General features: G+C 47.0%; 9 protein-coding genes across 9 annotated transcripts; 7 read left to right on the top strand and 2 right to left on the bottom strand.

The window, feature by feature from the left end:
- Positions 1–1,180: 1,180 nt before the first annotated feature.
- Positions 1,181–5,508, bottom strand: AGABI2DRAFT_188567 (hypothetical protein; the record flags this gene model as incomplete). Its single annotated transcript, XM_006456671.1, has 12 exons — positions 1,181–1,727; positions 1,780–2,008; positions 2,087–2,372; positions 2,432–2,960; positions 3,009–3,035; positions 3,088–3,638; positions 3,690–3,938; positions 3,993–4,195; positions 4,243–4,856; positions 4,911–5,030; positions 5,082–5,164; positions 5,223–5,508. 12 exons carry the CDS (start codon positions 5,506–5,508, stop codon positions 1,245–1,247), a joined length of 3,660 nt encoding a protein of 1,219 aa, XP_006456734.1. The 3' UTR covers positions 1,181–1,244.
- Positions 5,509–5,652: 144 nt separating this feature from the next.
- On the top strand, positions 5,653–9,540 carry AGABI2DRAFT_195739 (hypothetical protein). The gene is made up of 9 exons (XM_006456670.1): positions 5,653–5,760; positions 5,810–5,932; positions 5,983–6,237; positions 6,295–6,425; positions 6,484–6,961; positions 7,017–7,157; positions 7,208–7,429; positions 7,479–9,304; positions 9,359–9,540. Exons 1-8 carry the CDS (start codon positions 5,658–5,660, stop codon positions 8,921–8,923), a joined length of 2,898 nt encoding a protein of 965 aa, XP_006456733.1. The 5' UTR covers positions 5,653–5,657; the 3' UTR covers positions 8,924–9,304; positions 9,359–9,540.
- A 2,711-nt stretch (positions 9,541–12,251) lies between these two features.
- Positions 12,252–13,367, top strand: AGABI2DRAFT_195737 (hypothetical protein). The gene is made up of 7 exons (XM_006456669.1): positions 12,252–12,268; positions 12,319–12,554; positions 12,606–12,782; positions 12,846–12,867; positions 12,922–13,020; positions 13,073–13,096; positions 13,151–13,367. Exons 2-7 carry the CDS (start codon positions 12,325–12,327, stop codon positions 13,232–13,234), a joined length of 636 nt encoding a protein of 211 aa, XP_006456732.1. The 5' UTR covers positions 12,252–12,268; positions 12,319–12,324; the 3' UTR covers positions 13,235–13,367.
- Positions 13,368–14,087: 720 nt separating this feature from the next.
- Positions 14,088–15,075, top strand: AGABI2DRAFT_188563 (hypothetical protein). Its single transcript, XM_006456668.1, has 3 exons — positions 14,088–14,507; positions 14,566–14,932; positions 14,987–15,075. Exons 1-3 carry the CDS (start codon positions 14,097–14,099, stop codon positions 14,998–15,000), a joined length of 792 nt encoding a protein of 263 aa, XP_006456731.1. The 5' UTR covers positions 14,088–14,096; the 3' UTR covers positions 15,001–15,075.
- Positions 15,076–15,143: 68 nt separating this feature from the next.
- On the top strand, positions 15,144–17,022 carry AGABI2DRAFT_195736 (hypothetical protein). The gene is made up of 8 exons (XM_006456667.1): positions 15,144–15,314; positions 15,406–15,561; positions 15,659–15,749; positions 15,829–15,872; positions 15,925–16,007; positions 16,070–16,083; positions 16,154–16,665; positions 16,754–17,022. Exons 1-7 carry the CDS (start codon positions 15,181–15,183, stop codon positions 16,658–16,660), a joined length of 1,029 nt encoding a protein of 342 aa, XP_006456730.1. The 5' UTR covers positions 15,144–15,180; the 3' UTR covers positions 16,661–16,665; positions 16,754–17,022.
- An 89-nt stretch (positions 17,023–17,111) lies between these two features.
- On the bottom strand, positions 17,112–17,933 carry AGABI2DRAFT_139373 (hypothetical protein). The gene is made up of 6 exons (XM_006456666.1): positions 17,848–17,933; positions 17,754–17,782; positions 17,656–17,692; positions 17,501–17,598; positions 17,376–17,449; positions 17,112–17,317 (listed from the first exon to the last, which is right to left on the bottom strand). Exons 1-6 carry the CDS (start codon positions 17,921–17,923, stop codon positions 17,242–17,244), a joined length of 390 nt encoding a protein of 129 aa, XP_006456729.1. The 5' UTR covers positions 17,924–17,933; the 3' UTR covers positions 17,112–17,241.
- Positions 17,934–19,691: 1,758 nt separating this feature from the next.
- On the top strand, positions 19,692–20,541 carry AGABI2DRAFT_195733 (hypothetical protein; the record flags this gene model as incomplete). Its single annotated transcript, XM_006456665.1, has 3 exons — positions 19,692–20,040; positions 20,089–20,247; positions 20,297–20,541. Coding segments are annotated over exons 1-3 (405 nt in total), but the record flags the coding sequence as incomplete, so codon positions are not given.
- Positions 20,542–20,830: 289 nt separating this feature from the next.
- Positions 20,831–22,956, top strand: AGABI2DRAFT_139371 (hypothetical protein; the record flags this gene model as incomplete). Its single annotated transcript, XM_006456664.1, has 1 exon — positions 20,831–22,956. A coding segment is annotated over exon 1 (1,118 nt), but the record flags the coding sequence as incomplete, so codon positions are not given.
- Positions 22,957–23,072: 116 nt separating this feature from the next.
- Positions 23,073–26,084, top strand: AGABI2DRAFT_181221 (hypothetical protein). Its single transcript, XM_006456663.1, has 2 exons — positions 23,073–23,582; positions 23,647–26,084. Exons 1-2 carry the CDS (start codon positions 23,294–23,296, stop codon positions 25,737–25,739), a joined length of 2,382 nt encoding a protein of 793 aa, XP_006456726.1. The 5' UTR covers positions 23,073–23,293; the 3' UTR covers positions 25,740–26,084.
- Positions 26,085–26,148: the final 64 nt, after the last annotated feature.

Raw genomic sequence — 26,148 nt, 5'->3', positions numbered from 1 at the left:
TATTTATTGTTCTCGACACATCGTTCGGCGGATTTGGAGCTTCTTTCCTACCTCTTCTCCACTCTTTGAATTATCTTACCTTTAATGGACTAATGTAGCAGCTAGCTTCCGCTTCGTCTTCCTTTACTCCGGATATGGCATGATCAGGGATTATGTACAGTTAACTTATAGGCGTTATTATGTTTTATCTCAATCTCCGTGGATGATATGGCTCATGTAACAACAGTACAGCATTTGCACTGTCTGACTGATGTGATTGGCGTCTTGCGGATGACATATAGCCACCATTTTTTTTCTTTATGATTAACATTGAATTGTCTGCATACGCGACTTATATTGTAAATCCTATGTTACTTATCTATAAATTACTTTGTGGCTTAGTGCGACGGATGGCAGGTCGTCGGAAATGAACACATGGATGCATTGACGTTTATGAATCTATATCTGTTCAAATTGTTTTGACGGCTTAGGTGGCTTAGCCACAAGAATATCTCGGCCTTGTGCAACTACTGCCCTGTCGCAAAATCATGGCAATTTGTAAATGTGCGACTACGGAATTCTTGCAGATACTCGTCAACCCCGTCAACCAGTTTCTCGTTGAAGGATTCGCCTGGTCAAACTGTCACTGAGTCTGACATATCTGTCGTTATGTAGTAAGTATAGCCAACCCTAACGAATGATACATATGTTTATCCGGAAAACACAACGCCAGTCAAAGCTCCATCAGTTGATCAATTATATTCCGAAATTTTCTCGAAGCTTTCACAAAGCTTTCAACGGGGATAAACCACCTGCGACTAACGGGGATATGTGTAGGGAATTATTTATGATATTGCTAGGATGTATTCTGCTCGTCCGAATGGTTTATCATAGAGCTAGTAGCCGGGAGCGTCACTGGAGTTATTTGTCGTTTGTTGTCTGGACGGTCTCCGAGTCCAGCGGGTTTAAAATAATGAATTCAGGTTTGCCCTTGCTCAGCTCTTCGCTTTAGATGAGACTACCATAATCATACGGCTTGCTGCAAATATTTGTTTGCATATGAACATGTGGCTCTTCGAATGAATTAATGATCAATATGGACGTCTTCCAGCGCAACCGAAATTAAAAACTTCCGTAAGGTTTGTCCATTAATCCCAAAATCTCAGCATTAAATTGAGCACTGAAGTAATGAAAAGTGGTAATGCAGCTAAATCTGAATTGAAGCAAAAATACAATAGATGGTCCAAAAAACACAAGTTCATGATTCACCTCACTTCAAGTGAGACTGCGATACCCATAGACGCCAGTTCGGCACAGAGATATCTAAACACGTAAGGAACTGCCACGACATCAAGGTCGCCCCCTTTATTCGATGCTCTCCCGAGCACATTTTGAGATGAGATAGCGACCTGTACGCTATTCTGTGGCGGTCGCTGTGATTGTTGATTTGTATTGAGTGCCTGCCGCTCATGTTCCTCCTCTTCCTCGGCAGCTGCGCGGCACACACGACAATATTCACCGCTTGGTCCGGTAGGTTTGATCGATCCCGAAGTGCCCAAAGAAACTTCACCGAGACTGATGTCTTCATAGCCAAGTGAGATAAGGCTGCCGCAAGTACGACAAACCCAAGCAGTCGAATAGTCCGAGCAGTTCATCAACCTATCTTGCAGAAGGAAGGAAGCTCCATGTGCGATGAGAGCATCCCGCTCCATCTCACCGAATCGGATACCACCAGCTCGCTTACGACCCTGGAGATACGAAAGTCAAGGACGAGAACAGAAAGCTTTTTTTACCCCTCACCTTGACAGGTTGACGCGTGATTGGGTCAACTGGACCAGTTGTTCGGACTTGGAATTTATCCAATACCATATGGCGCAGTCGCTGGTAGTAGACCACTCCAATATAGATATCTGCTGCGAACTCTTGACCTGTAATGCCAGAGTACATTGGCTCGTTCCCATAATAATTATATCCTGCGGCCGACAGCTGTTTTCCGAAGTAGTCTATGGCGGTGTCCTTCTCCGAGAACCTAATGTATAACAACACAGAGGAGTGATTTAGCTGACTGACGTATTGATGTTTACTGTATCCAAAGAAGCGGACTCACTTGAAAGGCGTGGCGTCTTGAGCCAGACCATGCATAGCACCCGCCTTACCTGCCATGCTTTCAACCAACATACCAATGGTCATGCGACTGGGGAACGCGTGAGGGTTTATAATGACATCTGGTTGCATTCCACTCTCAGTGAATGGCATATCTACGGCAGGCCATTTTTGCGAGCATACTCCTTTCTGCCCATGTCGAGATGAGAACTTATCACCGATGACTGGAGATCGAGTGATACGCAGAGTGACATGCATCTTCTGCAATTCCGTATCTCCGGAGTCACTAGCTTTTGAGGATGTTCAGCATCACTAAGTATATAAAGCGTGTTATTTTTTAGGAACTCACCAAGAAGTCGAACCTCGTCAACGTACGCCATCTCGTCTCCCTTATACTTGACGAACTTGGTTCGGCCAGCAGTTTCGTCAATATAAGCGGCAATAGGGTCCCCGGCCTTGAGTCGGGTGCCGATGTAAGGCAGCCCATCAAGGTCAAGAAAATCAACACAGTGATGAGCTCGGTCGCCTTCCAGACGAACATCAGGGCCTAGACCAAAGTGTAATGACGGCGCGGTCACAGATTTATTTGCCCCTCGCATATCCTTGAGATCAACGATCTGTGATTTGTACACCGTTCCGTAGGCAAACCCCCGTTCATGGGCAGACTTGTTGAGGATCATGGCATCTTCCATGTCGTAACCGGTATATGAAATCACAGCAACGATAGCATTTGTACCATTTGGATACGAATCCATTGCATAGGTGTTATGGAGCATAGGCCGAACAACTGGACTTTGACCGGTTTGTAAACGGTATAGCTTATTGTCTGTGCGATGCTTGAGCGCTGTGGAAGGGGTACCCATGCTTTGCTTCCCCATCTAGAGTTGGTTAGCTATATCGTCCACCGAAGGGCAACAGATAATTACCTGACACTGGTAGATATTTCGGGGACTCTGGTGGAGATGTAAGCATTAGTTCAAGTTCCCTCAACATGCCAAAACATACCTGATTGAAATCGGAAAATGGGGTTAGATTGGCAAGGATAGACAAGAAATTTGTAGGGTTGTGTTCAACATGAGTTGAATTGGCGTCAATCTCTTCAGGGAGACAGGCAACATTCATATACACCTGTTCGAACGACCCAATCTGGTCGTCCTTCCCGTTGGGTAAATATTTCACAGGTCGCATCATCCGTGAACGGTTGGCAAAGAGGAAAAGTCCGGGGTATTGACCACCGTCCGATTCGGGCACAAAACCTATTTCAAGGTCCAAAGGAACACCATTCTTACCTTCCGTCTTCCATACTCGCAAATTTTTAGCAAGTTGGGATGCGACGGAAGGCTGAGCCCAGCCGATGATTCGACCATCAAGTTGCACGGAAATGTTTTTTTGTCCATTGATTGAAGGTGTGAAAACCTGTGTCATCCCGCATGAACCTAAAAGTGAAGGCAAGTGGGCAACAGCAAGGGGGGATGTCACGATTCGACATGTCCGAGAAAGATGGTTAAGGAGGCCGCAAGGTGAGCCGTCGGGTGTATGTACGGGACAAAGGAAACCTAAATGCGCTAGTAAGTATATGACTTGATAGATAGGTGCTATGAGCGTACCCCATGCCTCAGGTAGTAGCTTACGAACTGTAGTTGTTTTTAACTCGGCGAAGAATGCACCACGATGGATGCACCTGAAGTGACTGATATAACGTTGCCAGTTAAGTTTTTCGGCAACAATTGTGAACCCAGACGCCTGCTGCAAATCAAGGCCCGTAGGTGATATGAGATTCCCTGTAGCCAAAAAATTCGCCAATCTTGCGCCAATGTCAAAATTGACTTTCGATGTCACCTTCGTAAAGTACCGCTCTTTTAATAAAGTTTGTAAGCTGAAAGATCGCAGCTAGCGATATGAAGTCTTACTATCATGAAAATCGACGGTGGCCCCATTTCTAACGTCAAGCATGACTGTATTGCAGATGTTGTTGAGAATCTCTTCCATGCGTTCTTTGATAATCATGCCATACAAAGTGCCGGGCAGCAGAACCTCTTGATGTTGAGGGGAGTCGGGATTATCGGCGCAGCAAGAGCTTGATACCAATGCAAATAGTTTACGTAGCATGAACCTAGAAGGAATCAGTGCAAGCCTATGAATCTGAAGAAAAGAGCTGACAGAAGCATCCGAAACTTGTCCCTGGGGGAATCCAAGTGAACCAGTATCATTTTTTGTACCAACCACTTTCCAATAGCAGTGTTCGTCCAGTCTTCTGGCAAGTTAAGTACTACTCTGAATTTGTCGCCAAGATAATCCAAACATTGTTCGCCGGTATTGAGGGTGAAGACTTTAAAACTCCGGAGTAGAAGTTCAACACGGTCAGTCAGAAAGGTGTTCTCGTAGTCTCGCATTATGACGCCCTCAAATATTTCTTTGTCCGAGGCACCAACCATGGCCTTAAGAATCAACATGATAGGTATGACATATTCTTGTTTCCGCCAACTAAACCTCAGCATCGCGCTGCCGTTAGAAAGGTAATGGAGAGTGTTGGTAGCGCTGGTCTGATCGGGACGCACGCAACGGATTTGCACAGCGTATTGGGTATATGATAGACCACGATTAGCGAAAGAGGGTCGGATGAGGGATATAACATGATTCCGTCTTGGAAGGATGAGATACCGGATGAGACGTTCATTACCGTTGATGATAAAATAACCGCCGAACTCTTCGGGTTCTTCGTGCTTGGCTACAAGAGCTGCCGATGATAGTCCTTTAAGATTGCACCTAACAGACTAAATATCATTGTCAAAAGATCGAAGCGCGTTGTAATATTCCAAGTAACCTACCCGGACCATGATTGGCAAAAGACCACAATCTTTGATTGTTTCATTTTTTTGACCGTGTGCGTCGGTCCAGCATATTTTCAAGGTCATACGACCCCGATACGAGGTTAGGCGTTCGCGAGCCTAGAAAATAGAGATTATTTATAGAACGAATTCCATACACAGAAAATCAACCTCAGAAGGGAAAATTCTCCTTTCTATTACTTGCGCCCGTTCAGGAACTTGTGGTTTAGCTACTGTAGCCTGTTCTATCCAGACTGGACACAAGCGGATACAACGTCAAGCGATGCTGGGCACAAACTAGCGGGAACGCACTTCGGATACGATTGCCTCTAAGGTCTGTGCCATGGCTAATTCCATCGAAAACGACGCGCTCTCCTATATCTTTGATTGCAAGAGAGATAAGCCCACGTCCATCACCATCCCCAGGCGGTAGACCAGAATCATCGAAAAGAGCATTAAAAGACTCGATGTGGGGGGCGACAAACTCATTGAGGACAGCGTGTACTGAGCCTTCCTTGGGAGGATTCCTGAAGGCTTTTTCGCGTTCTAAGGTATTGAATGTCGGTTTTTTGCGCGTTTGTGCAGAGCCATCGGGCATGGTAGCTGCTTGTGCGATGTCTGCCAAATGATCTTTCAGAAATCAGACGTCCACGTGGTTTAATAATCATGTGATCGTGTGAGGGATCATCAAGGGCCCAGAGATACAGTGAGTCGAAGACTTGCTCGTTGTGTCCTTCAAACCTCACAATGTTCCAATCCTCCTGGGGTAATCAGGGTCAGCAACAACAGCAAAACCCACCGAGTGCGTTTGGGCAGCCCAACGCTTTCGGGAACAATGCGGGCACCAGCAGTCAGTACTTTATTCTGTTCACCAACCATCCCCACTAAATGTCATTCAGCTTTTGGGTCTACTAGCTTCGGGCAGCAACAGCAGCCGCAGCAGCAGCAGCAACCTCAGGTGAATCCCATGTTCGGAAACCTTTCTGCTCCCGCTTCTACGGCGGCGCCGTCCGGCGGTTTTGGTACGTGCCTATTCATCCATCCCAGTTCTCTCTCTTACTCCTCCTCGAAGGCGCGTTTGCCAATTCCGGTACCGGTGCTTTCGGTCAGAATAAGCCATCGCAGGGTTTTAGCGCGTTCTCTGGGGGCACAGGCGCGTTCGGGGGTACTTCAAATAACACATTTGGCCAAGCTAGCAATCCCCCCAACACAGGGACAAGCATTTTCGGTCAACCGTCCTCTTCGAACACAGGCACAGGATTTGGGAGTACAAATGCTTTTGGTGCAACTAAGCCTACAACTTCTGTGTTTGGTTCTACATCGACAAGTGCGTAGATCGTGTTGATCTTGACAATTCTGACAATTCACCAACAATTCTTTCCAGCATCCCCCGTCAACAATGGGACTGGAGCGTCGCCTTACGCACCATTTACTGAGAAAGATCCGAGCACAACCTCTATGTTACATTACCAAACGATAACGTGCACTCCTAGTTATCGCAATTTTTCAATGGAAGTCAGTAATTTTAGAGTTTGTTATATCGCTCAACCAGATCCGCTGACGGAATTGACAGGAACTACGATTGCAAGACTATGCTCAAAATCGCAAGACTGCTTCATCAAGTACATTCGGAACAACGTCCGCGTTCGGGAGTACACAACCCACAAGCACAGGTGTCTTCGGTGCGCAACCCAATCAACCTACATCAACTAGTGTCTTTGGTGGAGGAACCACGAACACCAGTGGGTTTGGTGCATTTGGGCAGCAATCCAATCAGCCAAGTACAACGCAACCAGGAACTGGAATTTTTGGTGGTGGCTCGACGTTCGGTTCTCAGCCACAGCAGCAGCAGCAGCAGCAACCACAGCCGCAGCAACAACAGCAACCGCAACAGCCACAACAACAACAACAGCAACAACCCGGCGCTTTCGGTGCTTTCGGGCAGCAGCCACAACAACAACAACAGAGCGGTGGAATTTTTGGCGGCAGCTCGGCTTTTGGAAACACTGCGAACAAACCAGGCTTCGGCTCTACAGGCGCGTTCGGAACCAGTACGTCTTCACTTCTCCAATCGATAGGTGCCTCTACTCATTGTTTATTGTATAGCTCCCGCCACCGGCACGGGTATATTTGGCGGTGGAAGTACTGGAACCAATACCTTCGGTCAGACTCCTCAGCCGCAACAACAGCAACCCAGTATTTTCGGGAACACACAGCCCAACTCTCAAAATGCATTCGGTACACTCGGTATTTAAGCCAATCTTTAACTCTTCAATTTCTCACCCACTCACTTTAAGGAAACGCACAAGCTAAGCCATCAATTTTTGGCAACACACCCACTGGGACCACTGGGACAGGTTTCGGTATCTTCGGTAATCAGAATCAACCAGGCCAACAAACGCAACAACCAACTCAACAGTCCTCTCTCTTTGGAGGCGGTGGCGGTGGCGGTGGCATTTTTGGAAATACGGCCACAAACCAACAAGCGCAACAAGGCACTACTCAGCCATCAACTTCGAGTAAGGAACGCTCTTTTACTTCGACATGGCGACGTCTGACTTTTCGCAGTATTTGGGGCTACTCAGCCAGCTACCAGTGGCACTAATATTTTTGGAAATACTGGTGGTGGCCTTTTCGGAAGTAATACCAACCAGCAACAGCAACAACCTGGAATACAACAAACCACGCAAACAGGCGGGTTTGGTAATCTGTTCGGTTCTAAACCCGCCAGCGCAACACCCTCGTTGTTCTCTAATGTGACAACGAATACCCAACCACAGGCGAGTATCTTCGGTAAACCTCCATCGAATCCTCAACAGTCAAGTCTATTTGGTCCAAAACCCATGGCTCCCGGCCTTGACACCACTGGTTCCGGTCAGTCCGGACTATTTGGCTCAATGCTAGGGGCCCCTGGGAACACATTTGGTGCATCCAGTGCTCCTCAACCATCCCTTACCGCCTCAATTGCCGACCCGATTGGTAACGACCTTCCCATATTTTCGATGCTTCCTCCCGGGCCTCGTTCCTTGGACTTCGACCCGTCGCAACAAAAGAAGAGACACGGTTTCTTCGTAGACTCCTCCACTCCTCCCCCTCCACTTCCTCGCCAGTTGGTATATGCTCCATTACACAAAGGTTTTGGACCACTGACGCCTGGTTCCATAAATGGCCTCACATCGATTAGTGTGCCGAGTTTTACTTCTGGGAAGCCGGGAGTCCTAGCAGTGAATGGTTCTGTGGGACCAGACGATTTTTTGGCCCGCAGCTCCAGTCCTGCGCTTGGAAGTGGGTCTCGCCCGAGTGTCAAGATCATCTTTGACAAGAAAGTCGAAACTGCAGAAATATTTGTGAAATCGGGGAGTCCAGGTCTATCGCGTGGAGGAAAAGTCACATTCAGCCCCGCTCTCAGTGTGGCTGCTCGAGAAAAGGATGCTGCAGCATTGCATAAGCCTGCCGCACCACTACCTGAATCCCCTACACCGGCCTTGAAACATCCAGCCCGCAACTCCAGCAAATTTACTGCAGAACCTCGTAATACGGGCGTTGAAACTACTGGTGACGCAACACTGCAAGAAGGCGACTACTATATTAAGCCTGACCTTGCCACTTTGAAGAAAGCGAGCTATGATGAACTGTCGTCTTTTGAAGGACTGGTTGTTGGTCGAGTTGGATATGGAGAAATCCACTTCCTCGAATCAGTGGACTTGACAGGCCTTGCTAAGCTTGGCGCTCTACTTGGAGAAGTCATCCGATTTGACGACAAAGAATGCAGTGTGTACCCTGATAGTGAGGAGGTGGACAAACCATCTCCGGGTTCTGGGCTCAATGTGAAAGCGAGACTGATTCTCGAACGCTGTTGGGCTACTGACAAGGCGACTCGCGAGCCAATCAAGGATTCTTCCCACCCGACTGCTGTCAAACACTTGAAGCGCCTCAAGAATATGAGGGATACACATTTTGAGGGCTTCGACATGGACAGTGGAAAATGGACATTCACAGTGGATCATTTCTAATTCTATTCCTCAGAATATCCGGGATATTATCCTGTTAGCCGACCACAATGTATTGGGCTCTCTTGCTTTTCATTATGCTCTGTCTCTTAAATCTTATTCCTTTGTCATAGTACGGTGTTGTCATCGATCTTCCACAGTACTAATAGTAGCATGTTAAGTAGTTACCGCCATATACATATTCCTGAATTACATCTAAACCCCCATACTGAAGTGATGCAATGAGAGACATAAATTGGAAATGAAAATCCGGCAATAGGTCTAAGTATATCATATGTCATGAACAAAACGGCGCCAGCATTTACTAACGGCGCTTATCATGCTGAAGGTCAGACACATCGGAGTTGGTATTCTCTAATGACAACGCTGTAGAGGATCAGGGCACTCAACAGCATTTACTACGTCAAGTAGTTGTAACTGATTGCTTAACAGACTGACCTCACAAAACCACCTAAATCGAACGGACTGTGAGTGCCAGGACTGTACATTCGATAGGAACGAGCTGGTCTGTAAATTCCCAAACTTGTGCGCGGAAGCCGCAAAATCCCTCCTCGATCTCCTAAGCAAGGAATGGGACCCGCGAATCCACAGCGAAAAGGAAGAGGGAAGTGAACAGCCACGGCAAGGTGAAGTATCAAACAAAAACATCATCAAATGGAAAGATAACGACGAACCTTCATGCATAGCAGACGCGCTCAGAATCACCCCCATCAGCAGAAAAAAGCAAACTCCATTGACGAAGCTGCAGGACTCCGATATGGAGATCGACACGCCGGTTAATATGACTCCAAAAAAGATCTACATCGCTGGTTCCTGCAAGAAACCAAACACCATCGACGCTGCAGCAGGAAGTGGGATCTCTTCTAATGACCTGAACCTCCGGCTATCCCTAAGAACCAATGGAACTCAAACTGTGTTTGCAGCAGAACTAAACGCGGTAAAAGTCTCCCTAGAAAGCGCAAACAACCATGAAAAATTAAACATCATCTCCACATCTAAAAGATTGATAAAAGCGCTATCATCTGACTTTAAAACCTGGGAAGACCAAGGTTGGATAGACGCACCAAATAGCAACCTGGTTAAGAAAGTGATAAACCGACTGCGTTTGAGGAAGGCCCCAACCCTCCTAGAATTATTGGAAAAGCCATCCCATGAAATGAGCGATGCAAGGACGCTGGCACAGCAAGGATGCAGCTTACAGCAGGAAGTCGAATTGGACCCTCCCCCAAACGAAGAATACCATCCGGTGGGAGCGAAACTTCAGGCTGTGACCCAAGCTATTGCATATAAACTCCTACTAAACGATAAAACGGTGGCTGAAAGCAAAACATCGAAAGCATCAATTCAAAAAATCCAAGGAGACATAAAAGAGAAACGAAGATACGCACCAGCGAATCGAAAAATCTGGCACCAGCTCAAACAAAGCAAAAACTGCCTGAGGAAACACAAGGAATTCCTCTACAAAGCCATCAAAGGAACCTATTACGTGGGGAAAAAATGGGAACATGCAGGTGCCGACCACCTGCGAGAAAGGACATGGTGTCGCCTATGTGAAACTGAAGAATCTATGGAACATATACTCACTAAATGCAATGCCCGAGGCCAACAAACTGTATGGAGGCTTGCCGGAGAACTTTGGATGAAAAAGTTCAAAACTTGGACAACACCGAACATAGGAGAGATCCTAGGTGTTGCGTCAACCACCGAAAAAGATGAAAAAGGTTCGCCGAACGCTGGAAAGACAAGGCTCTTCCACATACTCGTATCAGAATGTGCTTACCTAATATGGAACCTACGATGCGAGAGAGTAATCCAACACGGCGACTCGACCGACCAATGGAACCATACGGACGCGCAAATAAAGAACAGACTTTCACACAGACTAAACACTCGCTTTAGACTAGACTGTATATTAACAAACACGCGAAAATTCAATAGGAAAGCGATACACGAAAGCCTAGTCACAGCAACCTGGTCTGGCATCCTAATAAATGAGAACCCGAATGATAGACCGAAAATTTGGCTACGTAGACCTGGGGTTTTAGTGGGTATTTAATAGATGTTATTAGAGTCCCACACAAATGAAGTGCGTAAAGGCATTTCCCCAGGGGTGTGAGATTTTATTCTTTTCGCGCGAGATGCGCACGATAGCCGACTGGAGAAGCTGGCCTTACATGTGCAGGTAACATGTCAAGCGAGTCGCCAGTTGTCGACAGTCTTTAGGCTCCACCAAAAAAAAAAAAAAAAAAAAAAAAAAAAAAAAAAAAAAAAGTAACTGATTGCTTAAGATCTTCAGAACACGAATGGCTTTTCTTTTCACTCTAAAACTTATAGCTCTACCGGATCGAATAATTAATTCGAAGCTACAACAGGTTGTGCCATATTTAGGATCTTGGAACCGTTAAGTTCGTACTCGCTTTTTTTTCAACAATATTTAGATCGCTCACTTTGGATGCCTGGATCACCATGACTAGCTCACAATCCTATAAATGATGATGGAGCTGGAACTAGGCTACTTTATGAAGCCGCGCTTTGACTCTTGAGTTCATTGGCATGCAAGTTCGCATGACTATATTAGGTATTACTGCGTTCTCACAATATTTCCTTTTTTGGCAATGAATATTACAATATCCCCCGAGTTGACGTCGAAATCACGCATTACAGTGACCGAAATATCTGGAAGCCGCGGGCTTACATCAGTTCACAGCGGATATTACGGCTTGTGTGAACTTATGGTCGGCTGCATACAGTATTGCATGGACAAGAGGGACTCTGAATAGCTGGAGAGCGCCAATGTGAGTAAAAAGATCTGTCTTGCAATGATTTCATGGAAAGACCAATCTACCAATTCAACCATGCTGTGCATGACGGAATCAGTTTGGAAAGTATGGTCAACTCTGCTACTTTTTCTATGGTTTGTTGCGACAATCAGACGAGCGGAACTTTTCGGAGAAGAACGGGTGTCAGAAGGACTCGCTGACACATATGACCGCCAGAAGGTTTTTGCCTGGTGTTTGCACACTAACTTAGCAATGATTCAATCCGCGGTGATATACTTGGCGCTACTACTAATACCCTATCTCAGCAAGTATGCATCCTGGACTGAGTATGTCTACATGAATGTTATCTACCCTAAAATTCGTCAAACGAATCGAAATCCATCGGGGGTCCCGAAGCAAGTTTAAAAAAGCAGGTTGCGGGGATCATGAATGATGCGTCAACGAGCGGGTTGTGCCGGTAAACGGAAAAGGACGGACAGACCGTGATCCAGACTCGGCCATCATGTGATGTGATATAAGTATTTAAGGGGAGCACGCCCGACATAAGTCGCACACCATCCATACACGAGTAGGTTGACTGTCTTCGTTGCCAATATCACTATTAATTATATTTCTTAGATCGTCATGCAAAACCAATATGCCGGCGAGCAAGCTGCGTCGCTACGAGGCTCTATAGAAGGAGGAGCCGCCGGCACAGCAGTCGGCCTTGGTGCAACATACTATCTAAATCGTGTTTCGCCCACATTCCGCCGACTTCCTATTTCACTGAAGGCCGCTGCCATCGTTGTCATGGTCCTTCCTGCTATATCGATTCAAGCTGAACGACGAGCTTTAGAATTTTCCCGATCACAGTGGTGAGTATGACGTACTGGTATTTTTCACTCAATCTTCATGATGCTGTTCAGGGAGGGCGAAAGTATCCGCCTAATTGATGAAAAAGCGCTCAAAGAACGAATACGATGGGATGCCTTACCTTTAAAGGAAAAGGTTAACGAATGGGCTGCCCGGTATCAATATAGTATCATTCTTGGTTCGTGGGCGGCAGGCTTGGGCTTAGCAACACTCATTATATCCCGCAATAAGTAAGTCACACTACACGATTTTGATTGTATATTGCTACTGACATGCGCTCTCGTGCTACTCAGGTACCAGACTAATTCTCAAAAGGTGGGATACCATATATGTTAGCTGTGATGGGGGTTATATTGACTGTCAACTCAGATTGTACAAGCCCGTATGTGGGCCCAGGGACTCACTATTGGATTGTTAATCGCCGCCGGTGCCTTGACAGGCACGAAACGTCGGGAGATTGCCAACGCTGTACGTCGATGATTTATCCAGCTAACGGGTCCGACTAACATCGGTTATACAGGGTGATCACTCCTGGGCTGATGTTGTAAGGAAGCTTTGCCTACTGCGATCCTTCCATGACGCTCATAATATAACATAGATTGAACAGCAGGATCGTGACCGCAAAGAAGTGGAGCGCCTTCGTATTCATGCAGCACAAACAGCAGAAGCAGAACACGCTTGAGTCTCTTTCTAAATATTTGGACTCTTTTCTTATCGTATACTTTCTCTGTAATTACCATGTACACATGTGAGGACGGCCTAGAATTGAATTTTTCCATGTATCTTAGAATGACGTCAATTATGAGTTGCGGAGGCCAAGATTAAGCGGCGGTCATTTGATTGACCTGAGGTGGTGCCTAGTGGTGCTTTTCAGCCGGAATATCGGCTACGGCCTCATAAATCTGCCTGTGTCTTCTGCCACGGCAAGAATTGCTCAAATTGGTCCGAAGATTCTGCCCCCGGGTTATCCGCTGTGAATCTGTGAAACCGCATTGCCTCTCGAGAAGTATCCGTATTCTACATCAGACATATTTGGACGCGGAGAAAGACTCAGGTGAGAACTCTGACGCCTATTATGTCAAGAACCTTGAAACTTCGCCAACCCGTACAACCCTCAACATTCTTCAGCCGAAGAGTCTAGACTCTAGAATACTAGCGGTGCGAGACTAGGAATCGGCGCAAGAAAACGCCGTTGACGTTCCCCCCCACCTGGGCCTTGTGTTTGTATCATTTTATCATCATACTCTCTTTCAATAGGAAACCACAATTTCCGTTGATTTCTGCTACTACTGTCGCTTCCCTAGTGCCGAATTCGTACTCACGCATGATTCTTGGATGAACCCGTATTGTTAGATATTGGGTTGAACGGAAACAAAAAAGAAGCAGAGACGTACAAGGTATCACGTGGGAGAGCACCTCATAATGTCGATCGAAATTGCTCTGTAATTAAACGTTTGAACCATACTTGCGCCACCCATATGGCGGAACGAATATAACATTGAACTTCAGAGTTTTGACTACACACCGCTTAAGACTCAATAACCATGCCTCACTCGACCCTCCAAGATCTCCCCAAACCTCTCAACCTGCCTCTTACACCGGAACAGCTAAATACAATCAATACCCATCTCGCTCCGTTGATACCGGAAGAGATCTTGCAATGGGCAATAGATTATCTGCCTGGACTCTACCAAACCACAGCATTCGGGCTCACTGGTCTGGTGGCCACAGACATGCTTGCAAAAATCACTAAATCGCCACCTCCACTGATCTTTTTCGACACACTATATCATTTCCCTGAGACATATGAGCTCGTAGAAGAAGTTCGAAAACGCTACGGAAGTACTATCAATATTTATAGACCGGAGGGATGCAATACTGTAGAGGATTTTGAGGCGAAGCATGGTCAGGAGTTCTGGAAGAGGGATGAAGATACCTATGATTATCTTATAAAGGTTCGCATCATGGGGTTTTTTGAGTTTATTATATGACACTGATGAAGCCACGGTACAGGTAGAACCAGCTCGTCGCGCTTATGAGGAGTTAGATGTCAAGGCCGTGATAACAGGCCGTCGAGCATCACAGGGAGGAGACCGCGAAAGTTTACAGCCGCTCGAGGTCGATTCGACGGGGCTGTTAAAGCTCAACCCACTTTTTGCATGGAACTTTTCTTTCGTGGAATGGTACATCAAAGAGAATAACGTGCCGAAAAACAAGCTACTTGACCAGGGTTACAAAAGCGTTGGTGATTGGCACAGTACGGTCAAGACTAAAGAAGGGCAGAGTGAGAGAGACGGAAGATGGGCTGGGAGAGAGAAGACAGAATGTGGATTGCATAAAGATTTTTTCACCGTGAAGGCTCAGGCAAAACTCGCAGCTGGTAAGAGAATTTGACGAGAAATATTTACACTGAGATGCTGATATCTTATCTCAGAAGGGACAACCTAGAGATTATCCTTCATGTGATAGTGGAGTTGTTCGATTACTAGTGCTTCTTTTAATTGATGATTCCCTGAGTTTGAAAAAATAATTATCACATGATTAAGGGATGGAATTGGCGGCGCGCATTGTTTTTTCTCATGGCAACATTTGACACGAAGACCCTGGCGCATGCGTCCTTTTCTGTGAATGTTATTCCGGCTTGTGGCGACCTCTTTGAAGAGGTTCGGTTCCCCTGCTCTCTGTGTTTCGCATCGTTATCTCTGCACTTCCCTTGCCTGTATCCCCCCGGTCTGGGGAGCACTCGTTGACATGACTCTCAAGTGAGTTTCCCATGTATCCTTGGCAACAGAGTCGCGCTTGGTTCTGTTTCTCTGACTGCAGAAATCTGGACGCTGATTTGTTCCTGACCAGACCAGACTTCGGTCCTAACGATATTGACTTTCCGCCTCTTCCCGATATCAACAATACGGATATAAGGCAACAAATCTTTACCCATAGAAGCTTGTATGGGCGTCCAACGCATCTTTTTGAAGATCATCCGGACGATCTTAGCCCGGACAATGAAAAGTAAGCTGCGGACGGAGCAAGATTATCAGTCTTGATCAGTATCTTGTCCATCGCATGCTGGCCCCGTATAGAGGCTAATTCGGTAAATCGTTGGCAGATATGAATTTTTGGGAGATGCTGTCCTTGGATTATCAATAACTAGACTTTTGATGGAACTATACCCTGGCCTTCACGTTGGGCCTGCCACTGTGGGTGTTGTATTTTAGGCTGCGCGCTGTTGTCTTCTATCACCACTAATTTACTTCGGTATGTGCTCTTTGCTTTCAGAAAGTCAGGGCGATGGTTGTCGGAAATGCGACATTATCAGAAATGTGGGTTTTGGTTAGGTTCTAGAATTTTGTCTAGAATTGAGATCTCGTTTAGATCCTTGAGGTATAAACTGCCTAGTCGCTTGCATCTCCACGCAGCTCAGGCCGTTACACTTCGTGCGTCGCAGAATATCCAAGGTAGGTCACTCTTTTTGGTTAGTCATTTCAAGATTGTAGTTGGTGACATACATATATTCAAGCCGATGTGTTTGAGGTGAATACCTTTCGTTCTAATATGTCTTCTTACCGCTATATTGATCATCGGGTAATCCAATGTATTACAGTCCTTCGTCGGTGGCCTCTTTCTCGACCAAGGCTTGGATATTGTCACGAAATGGCTCGAAAAACTGTTTACTCCATACAGCATAGCCGCGTATCAGATCATACGCCGCCAGCACGGACTATCTGCCACACCCATTACTCCGCTTCTTCCGCGATTTCATCATCTGGGTGGAAAACCTGCGGCGTGCAACGGACGTCAGAATGGTGGCGTCCTCGATGATGTGCCAACGGCACCTGCTGGCGGTCACCTTTCCCTTTTCAATCAGCACGTACAGAAGCGGAATGATAGGGTCGAATGGAAATTTTCCGATCGCGATGAAGAGGAAAGTGCAAAAGAGCAGGAATCTGCTGTAATCGCTAAGGGTAGGAAAGTCACACCTCTTTGGTTTGCCAAGGTATTGGTGAATGGCGAAGATTATGGACAAGGAAAAGGGACGACGAAGCAAGCTGCAAAGAGCGAAGCCGCTAAGCAGGGATTACACAAGCTGGGAGTCGCTATCATCATTTAGCTGAGGTGAGTTATTCAAGCTTCGTCCCTCTGCATTCCCACTATGTAATGAGGTGACGTATTGTTGCTAACTAGATTTGGTCAACTTTCATAGGGAGCCGGGACACTCGCCATGATTCCTTCAGACCTGTGCTGGGTGCTGGATGTGTCGTGACTTTGCCACAGTCAGCCCAGTTGTGAAGGGGTCAGGGTGAAAGGGAGAATCGGTGCTTAAGGACTTGCGGCTGGAAATGTCTATTCAAACAAAATTTCTCAAATTTCTACTATGTCACGTCAATGCGATCATTCTGGCTTGATGCGTTTCGACCTCGCTGTATTTAGTTAATGGTGTGAATTCTCTTCCAATGTAATGGTACGCATGTTGCATTTTGAGCAGATGCTTACATGCTTACAAAATCTTCTTGCGTGATTTGACGGAAAATCACAGGCCTTCCGAGGCTAAACTGGTTCTTGTGAGAGCAAACCATCCGGTTATCCAAAAGAAGCGTGTTCATGAGGGAATGGACAGTAAATAAGTATAGTAGGGGTTCAGCAATGACAGAATCGCATCTAACGCTTGAAGGAAAGACCGGGGGTAATCAATTATAGGCCGCCCGACGAGTAGAAGCGCCAAGCGAAGTAGCCACCCAAGAGTGTGAGGGGAATGAAGTACATGAGACTGAGAACGACGTGGCACTCAGTATATTGGTTCGGTGGAGGTTCGATAGAGGACTTACTTTGAGCCTTGTTCGACGGCTCCGGCTACCCTCTTTGCCTGAGCTTCCGCCGCTCCGGACTTGATCTTGAGTTCCTACAGAGGTTGTCAGCTATTGAGCACCCACTTAGAGAAGCTTCGACCCACACTACCCTCCTCGAAGTCGCCAATGAACATCCCGGGAAGGAGTGCTCGGGCCTCGTCAGAGTGGCCAACATCCTCGAATGCTTCCGTGGCATCTTGACCTAATGTTGGACTAGTCAGCTTCGGATGCATGGCTGTTAATGGTGATGTTTACGCACCGGCCTCTGCTAGAATTACTTCATCGCCGCCTGGATGCTGGCCGCATACGTGGTAAACACGACGAATTATTCAATGTTACTGAAGCAAAGGGACGTACCTCATCGATGAATTTTGTGACATTATAAACTGTAGTCGAAAAAGAATGACACGACCATAAGAATTGGTCAATAGTTGGCGGGATAGGTACAGACCTTTCTTGTGTAGGAGGACATAAAGGCTGTCGCGAGTCTTGTTGGCGCGAAGTTGTTCAAGGGTGATGACAGGCATTGAAATGAAAGGAAGAGTGGATAAGTTGAAAAGTTGTTCGAGGTTTATAACGTGGACTCTTTCTCACGACTCGGAAACTACAAATAATTCCCAAGAGAGTCAAGCTCTCAACTCCGACTACGCCAGAATGCACAAATCATTTCATAGGTTGTATTGTATGTAGTATGCACAGGACAAGATATGTATGCTTAATTTAGTACTCGAATGGCCATGCAATGGCCATTGATCAGGCTAGCCAGTCAAGCGTGGATCAAGCAGCAACAATCTTCCACGAGCAAGTATAGGCAACGAAGGCAGTGTGAGCCGTGTTCCCAGGCAGTTGCAAGTGGGTCTTATAATCTACAAGCGGACACAGAGAGCTGATGGATGTAATGAATTATTCAGGTCCAATTCGGGAGGCAAAGAGCATTGATCAAGCGGATCGAACGAAAAAAAATTGAGAATATTTTTAAACTCCGATCAAACGGACGCCGTTGTCAAACACGTCCAAGCAAGTGCTGCCACCGCCCCTCACCTCCCTTCTATCGTCTCATCTGCCGTTCGGCAGTTTTTTATCCCCCGACCGTCATGGACGACGAATCTGCTGACATCCTTGGCCAACAAACAAAAATTGCCTTTCGCAGCGGCAAAGGCAGCGATAACGATGCTTGGCTCGGGACATCGCTTATAGTTAAACTGGTACTCGGATTTGTGATTATTCTTTTCCTTTACGTCGTGTCTATGCAAATATGGTTTCGTATCTTGGTCTGGAGGGAACGTTCTTACAAGCTGTGCGTATATCTCTCCACAAAAGGAGGATTTCGGTCTTGACTCATTACCATCCCCCAAATGTAGTGCAACGCGTCGGAAACACGGTATACCTGATAAAGACCACCGCCCTTTCAATGTGGCGTATGCTGCTGTGTTGCTCGCTCGCCGTGAAAAGGAGGCCACTCAGAAGGCAAAAGTTTCGCATCACATACCTTCCAGTGATCAACGTAGTGCCGAACGTGAAAACGGTCTCAGGCAGCGGCTTGGTATGCGCCCTCTTTTTCTTTATCCTTCCTTCACTCATCTTCAATCTAAAATTAAGGGCGTCAAGTACCAACCGACCAGCGGCGTGCTTCGAGTTTTAGTGTTCGGTTTCCTGGTGCCTATTTAACGGAAGGTAGTCCAGTCAGCTATCATCCAGAGTAAGTATACAACCGCTTCTAAACCTAATCATATCTCATATATCCCTTTTCAGACCATCTGCTCCTCCGCCTGTATCACATTCGACACTACCCGTTCCTCAAATCCGGAAGACCTCCATTTCCAGACTATATGGCCATGAGGCGCCGTCATACTTCCCTGGCTCTCGTATGAGTAAAAGGGATTTTGATTCAGGTGATGAACGCAGTACCCGGAAACGTGGCTATGTCGAAGATCTGACGGATGAACAAGAGGTCATAAAAAGATCTAAACGGGCGAACAGAAGCGAAGGTAATGGCGCAGTTCGGCAAGATCAAGTTCTACCTCAGCGGGTTGCTAAGCGTTATTTATTCGATGATGATGAAAATGAGGATCACCTTATTGAGCGACGGCCACGTGAGAAACGCGCTCGAAAAGTATCTTTGGACAAAAACATCCAAGCCCAGACGGATCAGGATATGGACGTCGACGAGGATGACGACGACGTTGACGACTTACCTCATATACAGCGTGGCAAGAAACGCGATCGTACCGAGGCGGGCTCAACTTTTGGTGGCGATGACGACGAGAGTGGACCAGAACAGGATCGGCATGATCACAAGTTAAAACGTCGGGGCCGCAAGAGGAGAACATTCTCCAAGCGCACAGTTGATTTGGAGCAAGCAAGTCGTGGCCAGAAGCGAGACCGTGATTTAGGCGACGATGAGACGGAACGTGAGTTTGGAGAGGAAGATTTGCGTTCGTCTCGCAAGAAGCGTGGAAAGAGAACTGTACTCACAGAGGCCGAGTTGAGCGAGCACTCGAACACGCCGTCGCAGAGGTCATTTTCTAGTGATCGTAAAATTGGCGAAGAATGGACTTCCAATGGTATCAGGTGGAAAATAGGCGACAATGGTCGACGTCTGCGTCAGGCTTTGGTAAAGAAAGCGGGGCAGAGATTCTCTATGGTGAGGACTTTAACATGTGTGGAATCTTCTTACTGAACCCTGGATTAGCCGGAAGATTCCCAACACCCTGATCGCGAAGCAGACTTTGAGGTGTACGTCGAATCTTGGCTCAGCGAGGCAGAATATCGTGATGCCAAGTCTCGCCACCTTCTTGCTGGACAAGGCACATCGAAACAGTTAGAACCGAAACTCGGCATTGATATTGAAGTACGCACATTGTGCCTATATTATGTTCACGGCTGACATACGTCTCTAGCCATACGTCAACGGAAAAGATCTTCTATGGTCTGCAAAGCTGACTTCGTCTGATTCTCCTACTCCTGGTTCACCTGAATCTGGTCCTGATAGTCAGCGGATTCATCGCATCCATCGGATTAATCCTTTTGATCAGACACAAACGCATCATACGAGGCGCATCTCTTCCACCTCAAGGACATCCTCCGTTGGAACCCCTGGTTTGGTGGATAGTACCAATTCGAATCCGCACGGTCTGATCAGAACATATTCCAAACTCGAAAAACAAGAGTTGGAAGCCCGGGCACTGTTGAGGTTACGGGAGATGAGGAATGCAAAGAAGGTTGAAACCAACCAGTCAAAGGCAGATGAAGCTATAAAGGAGAAAGAGAATGTTGAGAAAGCAAACACGGAGGTGTCCGTTCCGACAATCACTGTAACCGCGCCTACCGAATCGTCCAATCAGTTAATGCCGCCTGGTGCCTCGACCCTTAATAAATCTCCCGAGTCAACCTTGGTTACTTCAAAGCAAGTTGAACCTCCCAAACCAGCGAGTTTTTTCTCCTTCCCAGCGATCTCGAAACCTTCCAACGATTCGAAACCTCCTGAGAGTGTTAAGCCATCTCCTTTTGGTACTTCAACCTCGACCGCGACGCCGGCCTTCCCTTTTGCCCCATCGTCACCCTCTGCATCTAAGGCGGATGATAAGGCCACTGCGATGCCACCGTCGTCTGTACCTCAGCCTACATCAAACTTTTTCGCTCCCTCAACAAATGAAGCAACATCCCTCAATACTCAGGCAGGAAAAACTCCCGGCTTTTTCAATATGTCTTCGTCTCCGTCTACTGCCAACAACACGAACGCAATGTTAGAGTCCAAACCTGCATCAGAGCAAGCTCCTTCTAGCGGCGGCAATTCAGTCTCATTCCGTCTTGGCCCTCAGACCGGTACTGCTCCTCCCTCTGGCCCGACTTCTCAATCTGCTTTCTTTAATTTCGGTGCAGAACATGCCAAAGCATCCACGCCCAATCCGTTCGCGACGCAGTCATCTCAGTCCACTTCTCTTGCACCGACTGCCCCCGCCACCTCGACGAATTCTACTGGTCCATTAAAGTTCAACTTTGGACTTACTGGACCTTCAAACGTCCCATCTGGAAGCGCTTCTGCGAGACCTACATCTGCGGCTCTGTCAACTGCGGCCCCTGCAACCACGACGTCATCTAATACTCCATTTGCGACGGTCGCAAAAAATCCTCACCCTTCGTCTGCCTCCTTTACTCCGTTCACCCCCAATGCTGGAACGAAGGTTAACAATGAAGTGGGGACGAGCAGCTCAGCCACTACCAAGTCTACATTTAACCCGACTGGCTTCGGTTTCACGGCTCCCAATGCAACGGCTTCTAGCAGCAATGTTTCCGGACCTCCTAGTAAACCGGCTTTTGGCACACCTAGTGGGGCGACGAGTCTATTCAATACCGCTAATACCTCCCATAATCCTTTGTTCCCGTCAACCGCATTTGGTGGCAAATCTACCGAGAACAATGCAACAGAATCAAGCGGCGCCAAGGTATCCGACAAATCTCCGTTCAAGTTCAATTTTGGTGGGGGGCAGCCATCGTCGCAAAACTCTGGAATTTCGTTGGCACCTTCCAGTGCTGGGGCAGCCAAACCTGCTTCAAGTAGCTCAAGCTTGTTCAATGCTTTGGGCAATCAATCCTCAAACAGCTTCGGCTCTACTTCAGGCCCTAATACTAGCCAGAATGCCAATATATTTGGGACATCCAACTTCCCCGCCGCCGCCGCCTCGGATTCGACTTCTCAAAATATCTTTAAGTCTCAGTCTGCTCCCTCAGGCAATACATCTCCCAATGTTTTTGGAAACACCAACACGGGAACGAACGGTGGTTTTGGTTCAACAGGATCAAAACCCTCAGAGACTCCTAAATCAGCGTTCTCTGCAATGCCCATTACCTCGGCTCCTGAACAACAGAAATCCCCATTCCAATTCAAGCTCCCTCAGCCCAGTTCCACTGCTAACACCAACAATTCGCCGGCTCCGGCACTGAGCTCAACGGCTTCGAGTTCGGGGTCCACATTCAAATTCAATTTCGAACTAAACAACAATAATGCCCCATCCTCGACACAATCGCCGTCAATATTTGGCACATCCGGTTCCAATAACACAGCGATGTCATCAAATCCTTCAAAGCCGACGGCGACCCCATCGTCGTCGGTATTTAGCGCACCCGGTCCAGGTAATTCAGCAACGGCAATGAACCCTTTTACCTCGACATCGACACAACCACCGTCCGTATTTGGTTTACCTGGTTCTAATAGCGCTGGAGCGTCGTCAAATCCTCTATCCACGACTCAATCGTCGTCAATCTTTGGTTCCGGTAACACCGCAACGTCATCACGCTTTGCATTAAATCCGGCTACTTTCGGTTCAACCAGTAATACTTCTCCCTTTAATCCTCTTGGAAAAGCATCAGAGTCGGACACTGCTTCAGGACAGAAGTAGGATATAGTGATTTGATCGAGGGTCTCCAGCATAAATTTATTGATCACCGTTGCTTTCTTTTCGATTTCTTATCCTTTTTTACACGTTTTTCGTAGGAGCCTCATTCTTGTGTACGGGTCGCAACCATTTAATCTATTTCTCGCCGTTTAGATGGATTTTGTACAATATTTTTCGGTTTCTGAACAAGACGCTGTCTGAGGTTTGTTTACGCATGTTTGTACTGGCCCTTATGTCGTGAGTTGACGTTGTTACCCGTACACGTTTGTCCCCTGCGTCTGTCTTTGCCCGCTTGGCCGCAGTGCGGTATAGGGGAAACTCTGCTGTACTCTAAACCCAGGGGAATTGTAACCAATATCCCCATTTGAACACAAACCAACAGTCCCAGACATACTTGTATCGACAAACTACACGCTGGACTATCACCAATCATACTACTCACTGTCCACGTCTTCGATATTTATTCTACTACTCGGCGGATAATATTGCAACGACGAAAATATGGCAACGCGTTCAAACGAGACACCCACTAGACCAAGGCCTCCTGCCAAGGTCCGACGATCATTGGCGAAGAGGTCTACGACTCCTCCTCCTGCCTACGCATCTACATTCCCTTTCCCTAGTGACAACCATGGTATGCAGACAATTAATGCTGCAAATTCGTGGGGTGGAGAGGATACACCCTCAGAGGAGAATGATGATGATTTGTCTTGGTTAAATGAAAAATCGAAGGACGAGTTAACAGATTTGCTTGTGAAGGCTGATACTCTCATAAAAGAGAGAGAGAATGGTGAACTTGTCTATGTTCATTTTTCTTGACCAAACTAATCTTCTTTTGCTGTGTTGCTGCTTAGAACTCAGTCTTACCTCAGCTGCCTGCAAGGCATTATATGACAACAACGTGGCACTGAAGAACAAACATGAAGCGTTCTTTGATAGAGTACCATTGAACCAAAGCTCTATATCATCCCCGAATGTCAGCCCTCACATTTCATTTTCACCACTGCAACCATCGTCCTTGACTCGATCTACGTCCACTATTGAATCACCGACGGAACATGTGCTACCTAGAACCTACGCCCTTAGACGAGGGACCATGCCTATGATCGACATATCTTTTCTTGCGGATCAAAATGCTGAGTTACTTTCAAAACTGGAGAAACTAGAAGCAGAGGCTTCCAGCGCGGATGTTACCGGTCGAAGAGAGCTGAGGAGATTGGAGAAGGATATAAGACTTTTGAAAGAGGACTTAGAGAAGACTCAGGCCAAAAGCAATGAATTGGAGGAGAAGGCAAAGTCAGGTTTTGGATTGGGTGCAGAAAAAGTTATCGAAGAAGCGTGGAAGAGGAAGAAGGAAAGGCAGCAGAAGTTAAATACTCTTAGAAGTGCTGGTCGTGTTGTCCGCTCAACGCCTCCAAATTTTGCACCTGATGCACCCTCACTCTTCTCGTCGGGATCACGTTCTAGCCCGGACCTGTCAACGTTAGAAGAGATAACAGATTCTGGAGAGTCGACAATGATGGAGCAGCCAGAACGATCGACGATTCAGCCAGACCAGCAACTGATCGCTAAATTGCTAGAGAAGATCCAAGAACTCGAGACGACGAATGGCAAGATTTTGGAGCACCAGACGGAGACAGCGACAAGGTTGCAAGCTGTTCAGCGCGAAACAGAGTTCATAACTCGAGTCTATGAACGATTGAACCAGGACGAGGGTCAACATGGATTCGATGAAGCTGAAGCCCGGGACCAGCCCAGTGACCTCGCCAACAAGTTCGGTAGATCTCACCGTACATTGCCATCTCAATTACTTTCTGCTAAAGTAAAACGTCAACGGAGCTTTCATAAGAATGATTCCCGCAGCCGAGGTTCTCTCATGGGCCTGTTTGATGATCCGCCGCCCAATACATCCACTCCCCAGAAACATAAGAAATACAGTCTACCTATCCCGTTCAGCGAATCGTCTTGGCATAGACCACGTCATCAGTCTGCATATTCTATGAGCAGCGGAGGACTAGCTTCGCCGGCCCTTTCAATCCTCAGCCTATATTCGCCACCTCCACGGCACGGGGACGATGTCATTTCCAATATCGCTGTGGGTCCAAGTCTGGCAAAGGAGTTGGGAGACTCCTGGGATGCTGGTGACAGTACAAACACAACTCGCCCAAGGAGTTTATCAGATGTTAGCGTGTTTTCTGGCTCCCCGTGCTCGCATTCTCAAGCCCTGTCCATTGAACATGAAGATAGAGATGCCTCACTCCACCCATCGACGGTACCGACAAATTCCCTGCAGCTTTCCATTGAACCGCCGACACCGCATAAGATGGGCTCTCTCACGAAACACCAAGAGTCGCTCCTCATTGGTAACATGTCGCCGCGCTTCCGCGTTGCCAGATCTTTACGAGCTCACAATTATCTCTATACTGAAGGGCGTTACCCAGAGCCTATGGGATCCCTTCATCGTCAGATAAAATTTGTTGCAGATGATTCTTCACCCACTCCAACGAGAGGACCTTCTGGGGGTCCACTCTTTGCGGAAGCTTTCCAGGTCATGATGGACGAATTTGATGATACAGGAGCGCGACTTGAAAGCCAAGTTACAGATGATTCACGCTCCCCATCACCCGATGACGACAAGTATACCGATGCGAAGGAAGCGTTGGACGAAGCCGATGAAGAAAATAGTTCTGCAAATGTGAGCATGGATTCTGGAACGTCTGAAAATGCCCACCGATTCTATGAGGGGACGCCATCTTCAACAATTGTTTCGCAGAGAGGCAAAGCAACGCAATCCAGATTTGGTGGAATTATGGTCGAGGTATGGATGTGGCTACAATTTGTGATGATTATGTTCGTATTTGTATGGGTGATGGCGAGAAGGGGGCCGAAATCGGTATTGAAGGAAGCGGAGAGGAAGAGGACACTCTCAATCAAGAAGCGAGCTTGAACAAGACCTCACCAGCAGGGAGGTTTCGAAGCTATATATTGAACTTTTTTCCAACTTTCCGCCATCCGGAAAACAGTCATTCCAATAATCACTACCGGACCACATTCGTTCACTCCACAACATAGCAGCAAGGCTACACGCGTATAAACCCAACCTATCCCACCCAATATTGTTGCTCGCGTACACTCATCCATCAAACTCCAAGCTTCAAGGTCGGATGATGTACAATCCAATCGTTTTTCTTTCCGGTGTTTTATATATACCCCGTCAATGTCTTGTCGTACAATGCAACATGCTCTCGTTTAGATATAATATACACACTCTTTCAAAGTTTGGTTGATTTCTGCATAGTAAATTTTTGAAGTTGAACTGTACTTAGTTATCTGTAATCACGTGGAAGATACTTCAT

Source organism: Agaricus bisporus, assembly GCF_000300575.1.
Source record: "Agaricus bisporus var. bisporus H97 unplaced genomic scaffold AGABI2scaffold_14, whole genome shotgun sequence".
In the NCBI taxonomy this organism is placed as follows: Eukaryota; Fungi; Basidiomycota; class Agaricomycetes; order Agaricales; family Agaricaceae; genus Agaricus; species Agaricus bisporus.
The sequence above is the reverse complement of the archived record's forward strand: the minus strand, read 5'-3'. Positions and strand labels throughout refer to the sequence as shown.

Coding starts and splice junctions, on each gene's coding strand:
- AGABI2DRAFT_195739 (XM_006456670.1), top strand. CDS start 5,658: ATGTTCCAATCCTCCTGGGGTAATCAGGGTCAGCAACAACAGCAAAAC. Junction 5,761..5,809: donor GAACAATGCGGGCACCAGCA/GTCAGTACTTTA, acceptor AATGTCATTCAG/CTTTTGGGTCTACTAGCTTC. Junction 7,430..7,478: donor TACTCAGCCATCAACTTCGA/GTAAGGAACGCT, acceptor GACTTTTCGCAG/TATTTGGGGCTACTCAGCCA.
- AGABI2DRAFT_195737 (XM_006456669.1), top strand. CDS start 12,325: ATGCAAAACCAATATGCCGGCGAGCAAGCTGCGTCGCTACGAGGCTCT. Junction 12,783..12,845: donor CTCATTATATCCCGCAATAA/GTAAGTCACACT, acceptor CGTGCTACTCAG/GTACCAGACTAATTCTCAAA. Junction 13,021..13,072: donor GTCGGGAGATTGCCAACGCT/GTACGTCGATGA, acceptor TCGGTTATACAG/GGTGATCACTCCTGGGCTGA.
- AGABI2DRAFT_188563 (XM_006456668.1), top strand. CDS start 14,097: ATGCCTCACTCGACCCTCCAAGATCTCCCCAAACCTCTCAACCTGCCT. Junction 14,508..14,565: donor CCTATGATTATCTTATAAAG/GTTCGCATCATG, acceptor GCCACGGTACAG/GTAGAACCAGCTCGTCGCGC.
- AGABI2DRAFT_195736 (XM_006456667.1), top strand. CDS start 15,181: ATGTTATTCCGGCTTGTGGCGACCTCTTTGAAGAGGTTCGGTTCCCCT. Junction 15,315..15,405: donor CTCGTTGACATGACTCTCAA/GTGAGTTTCCCA, acceptor GTTCCTGACCAG/ACCAGACTTCGGTCCTAACG. Junction 15,750..15,828: donor TTCACGTTGGGCCTGCCACT/GTGGGTGTTGTA, acceptor CTTTGCTTTCAG/AAAGTCAGGGCGATGGTTGT.
- AGABI2DRAFT_139373 (XM_006456666.1), bottom strand. CDS start 17,923: ATGCCTGTCATCACCCTTGAACAACTTCGCGCCAACAAGACTCGCGAC. Junction 17,783..17,847: donor TGTCCTCCTACACAAGAAAG/GTCTGTACCTAT, acceptor TTTCGACTACAG/TTTATAATGTCACAAAATTC. Junction 17,599..17,655: donor AGTAATTCTAGCAGAGGCCG/GTGCGTAAACAT, acceptor GTCCAACATTAG/GTCAAGATGCCACGGAAGCA.
- AGABI2DRAFT_181221 (XM_006456663.1), top strand. CDS start 23,294: ATGGCAACGCGTTCAAACGAGACACCCACTAGACCAAGGCCTCCTGCC. Junction 23,583..23,646: donor CATAAAAGAGAGAGAGAATG/GTGAACTTGTCT, acceptor GTTGCTGCTTAG/AACTCAGTCTTACCTCAGCT.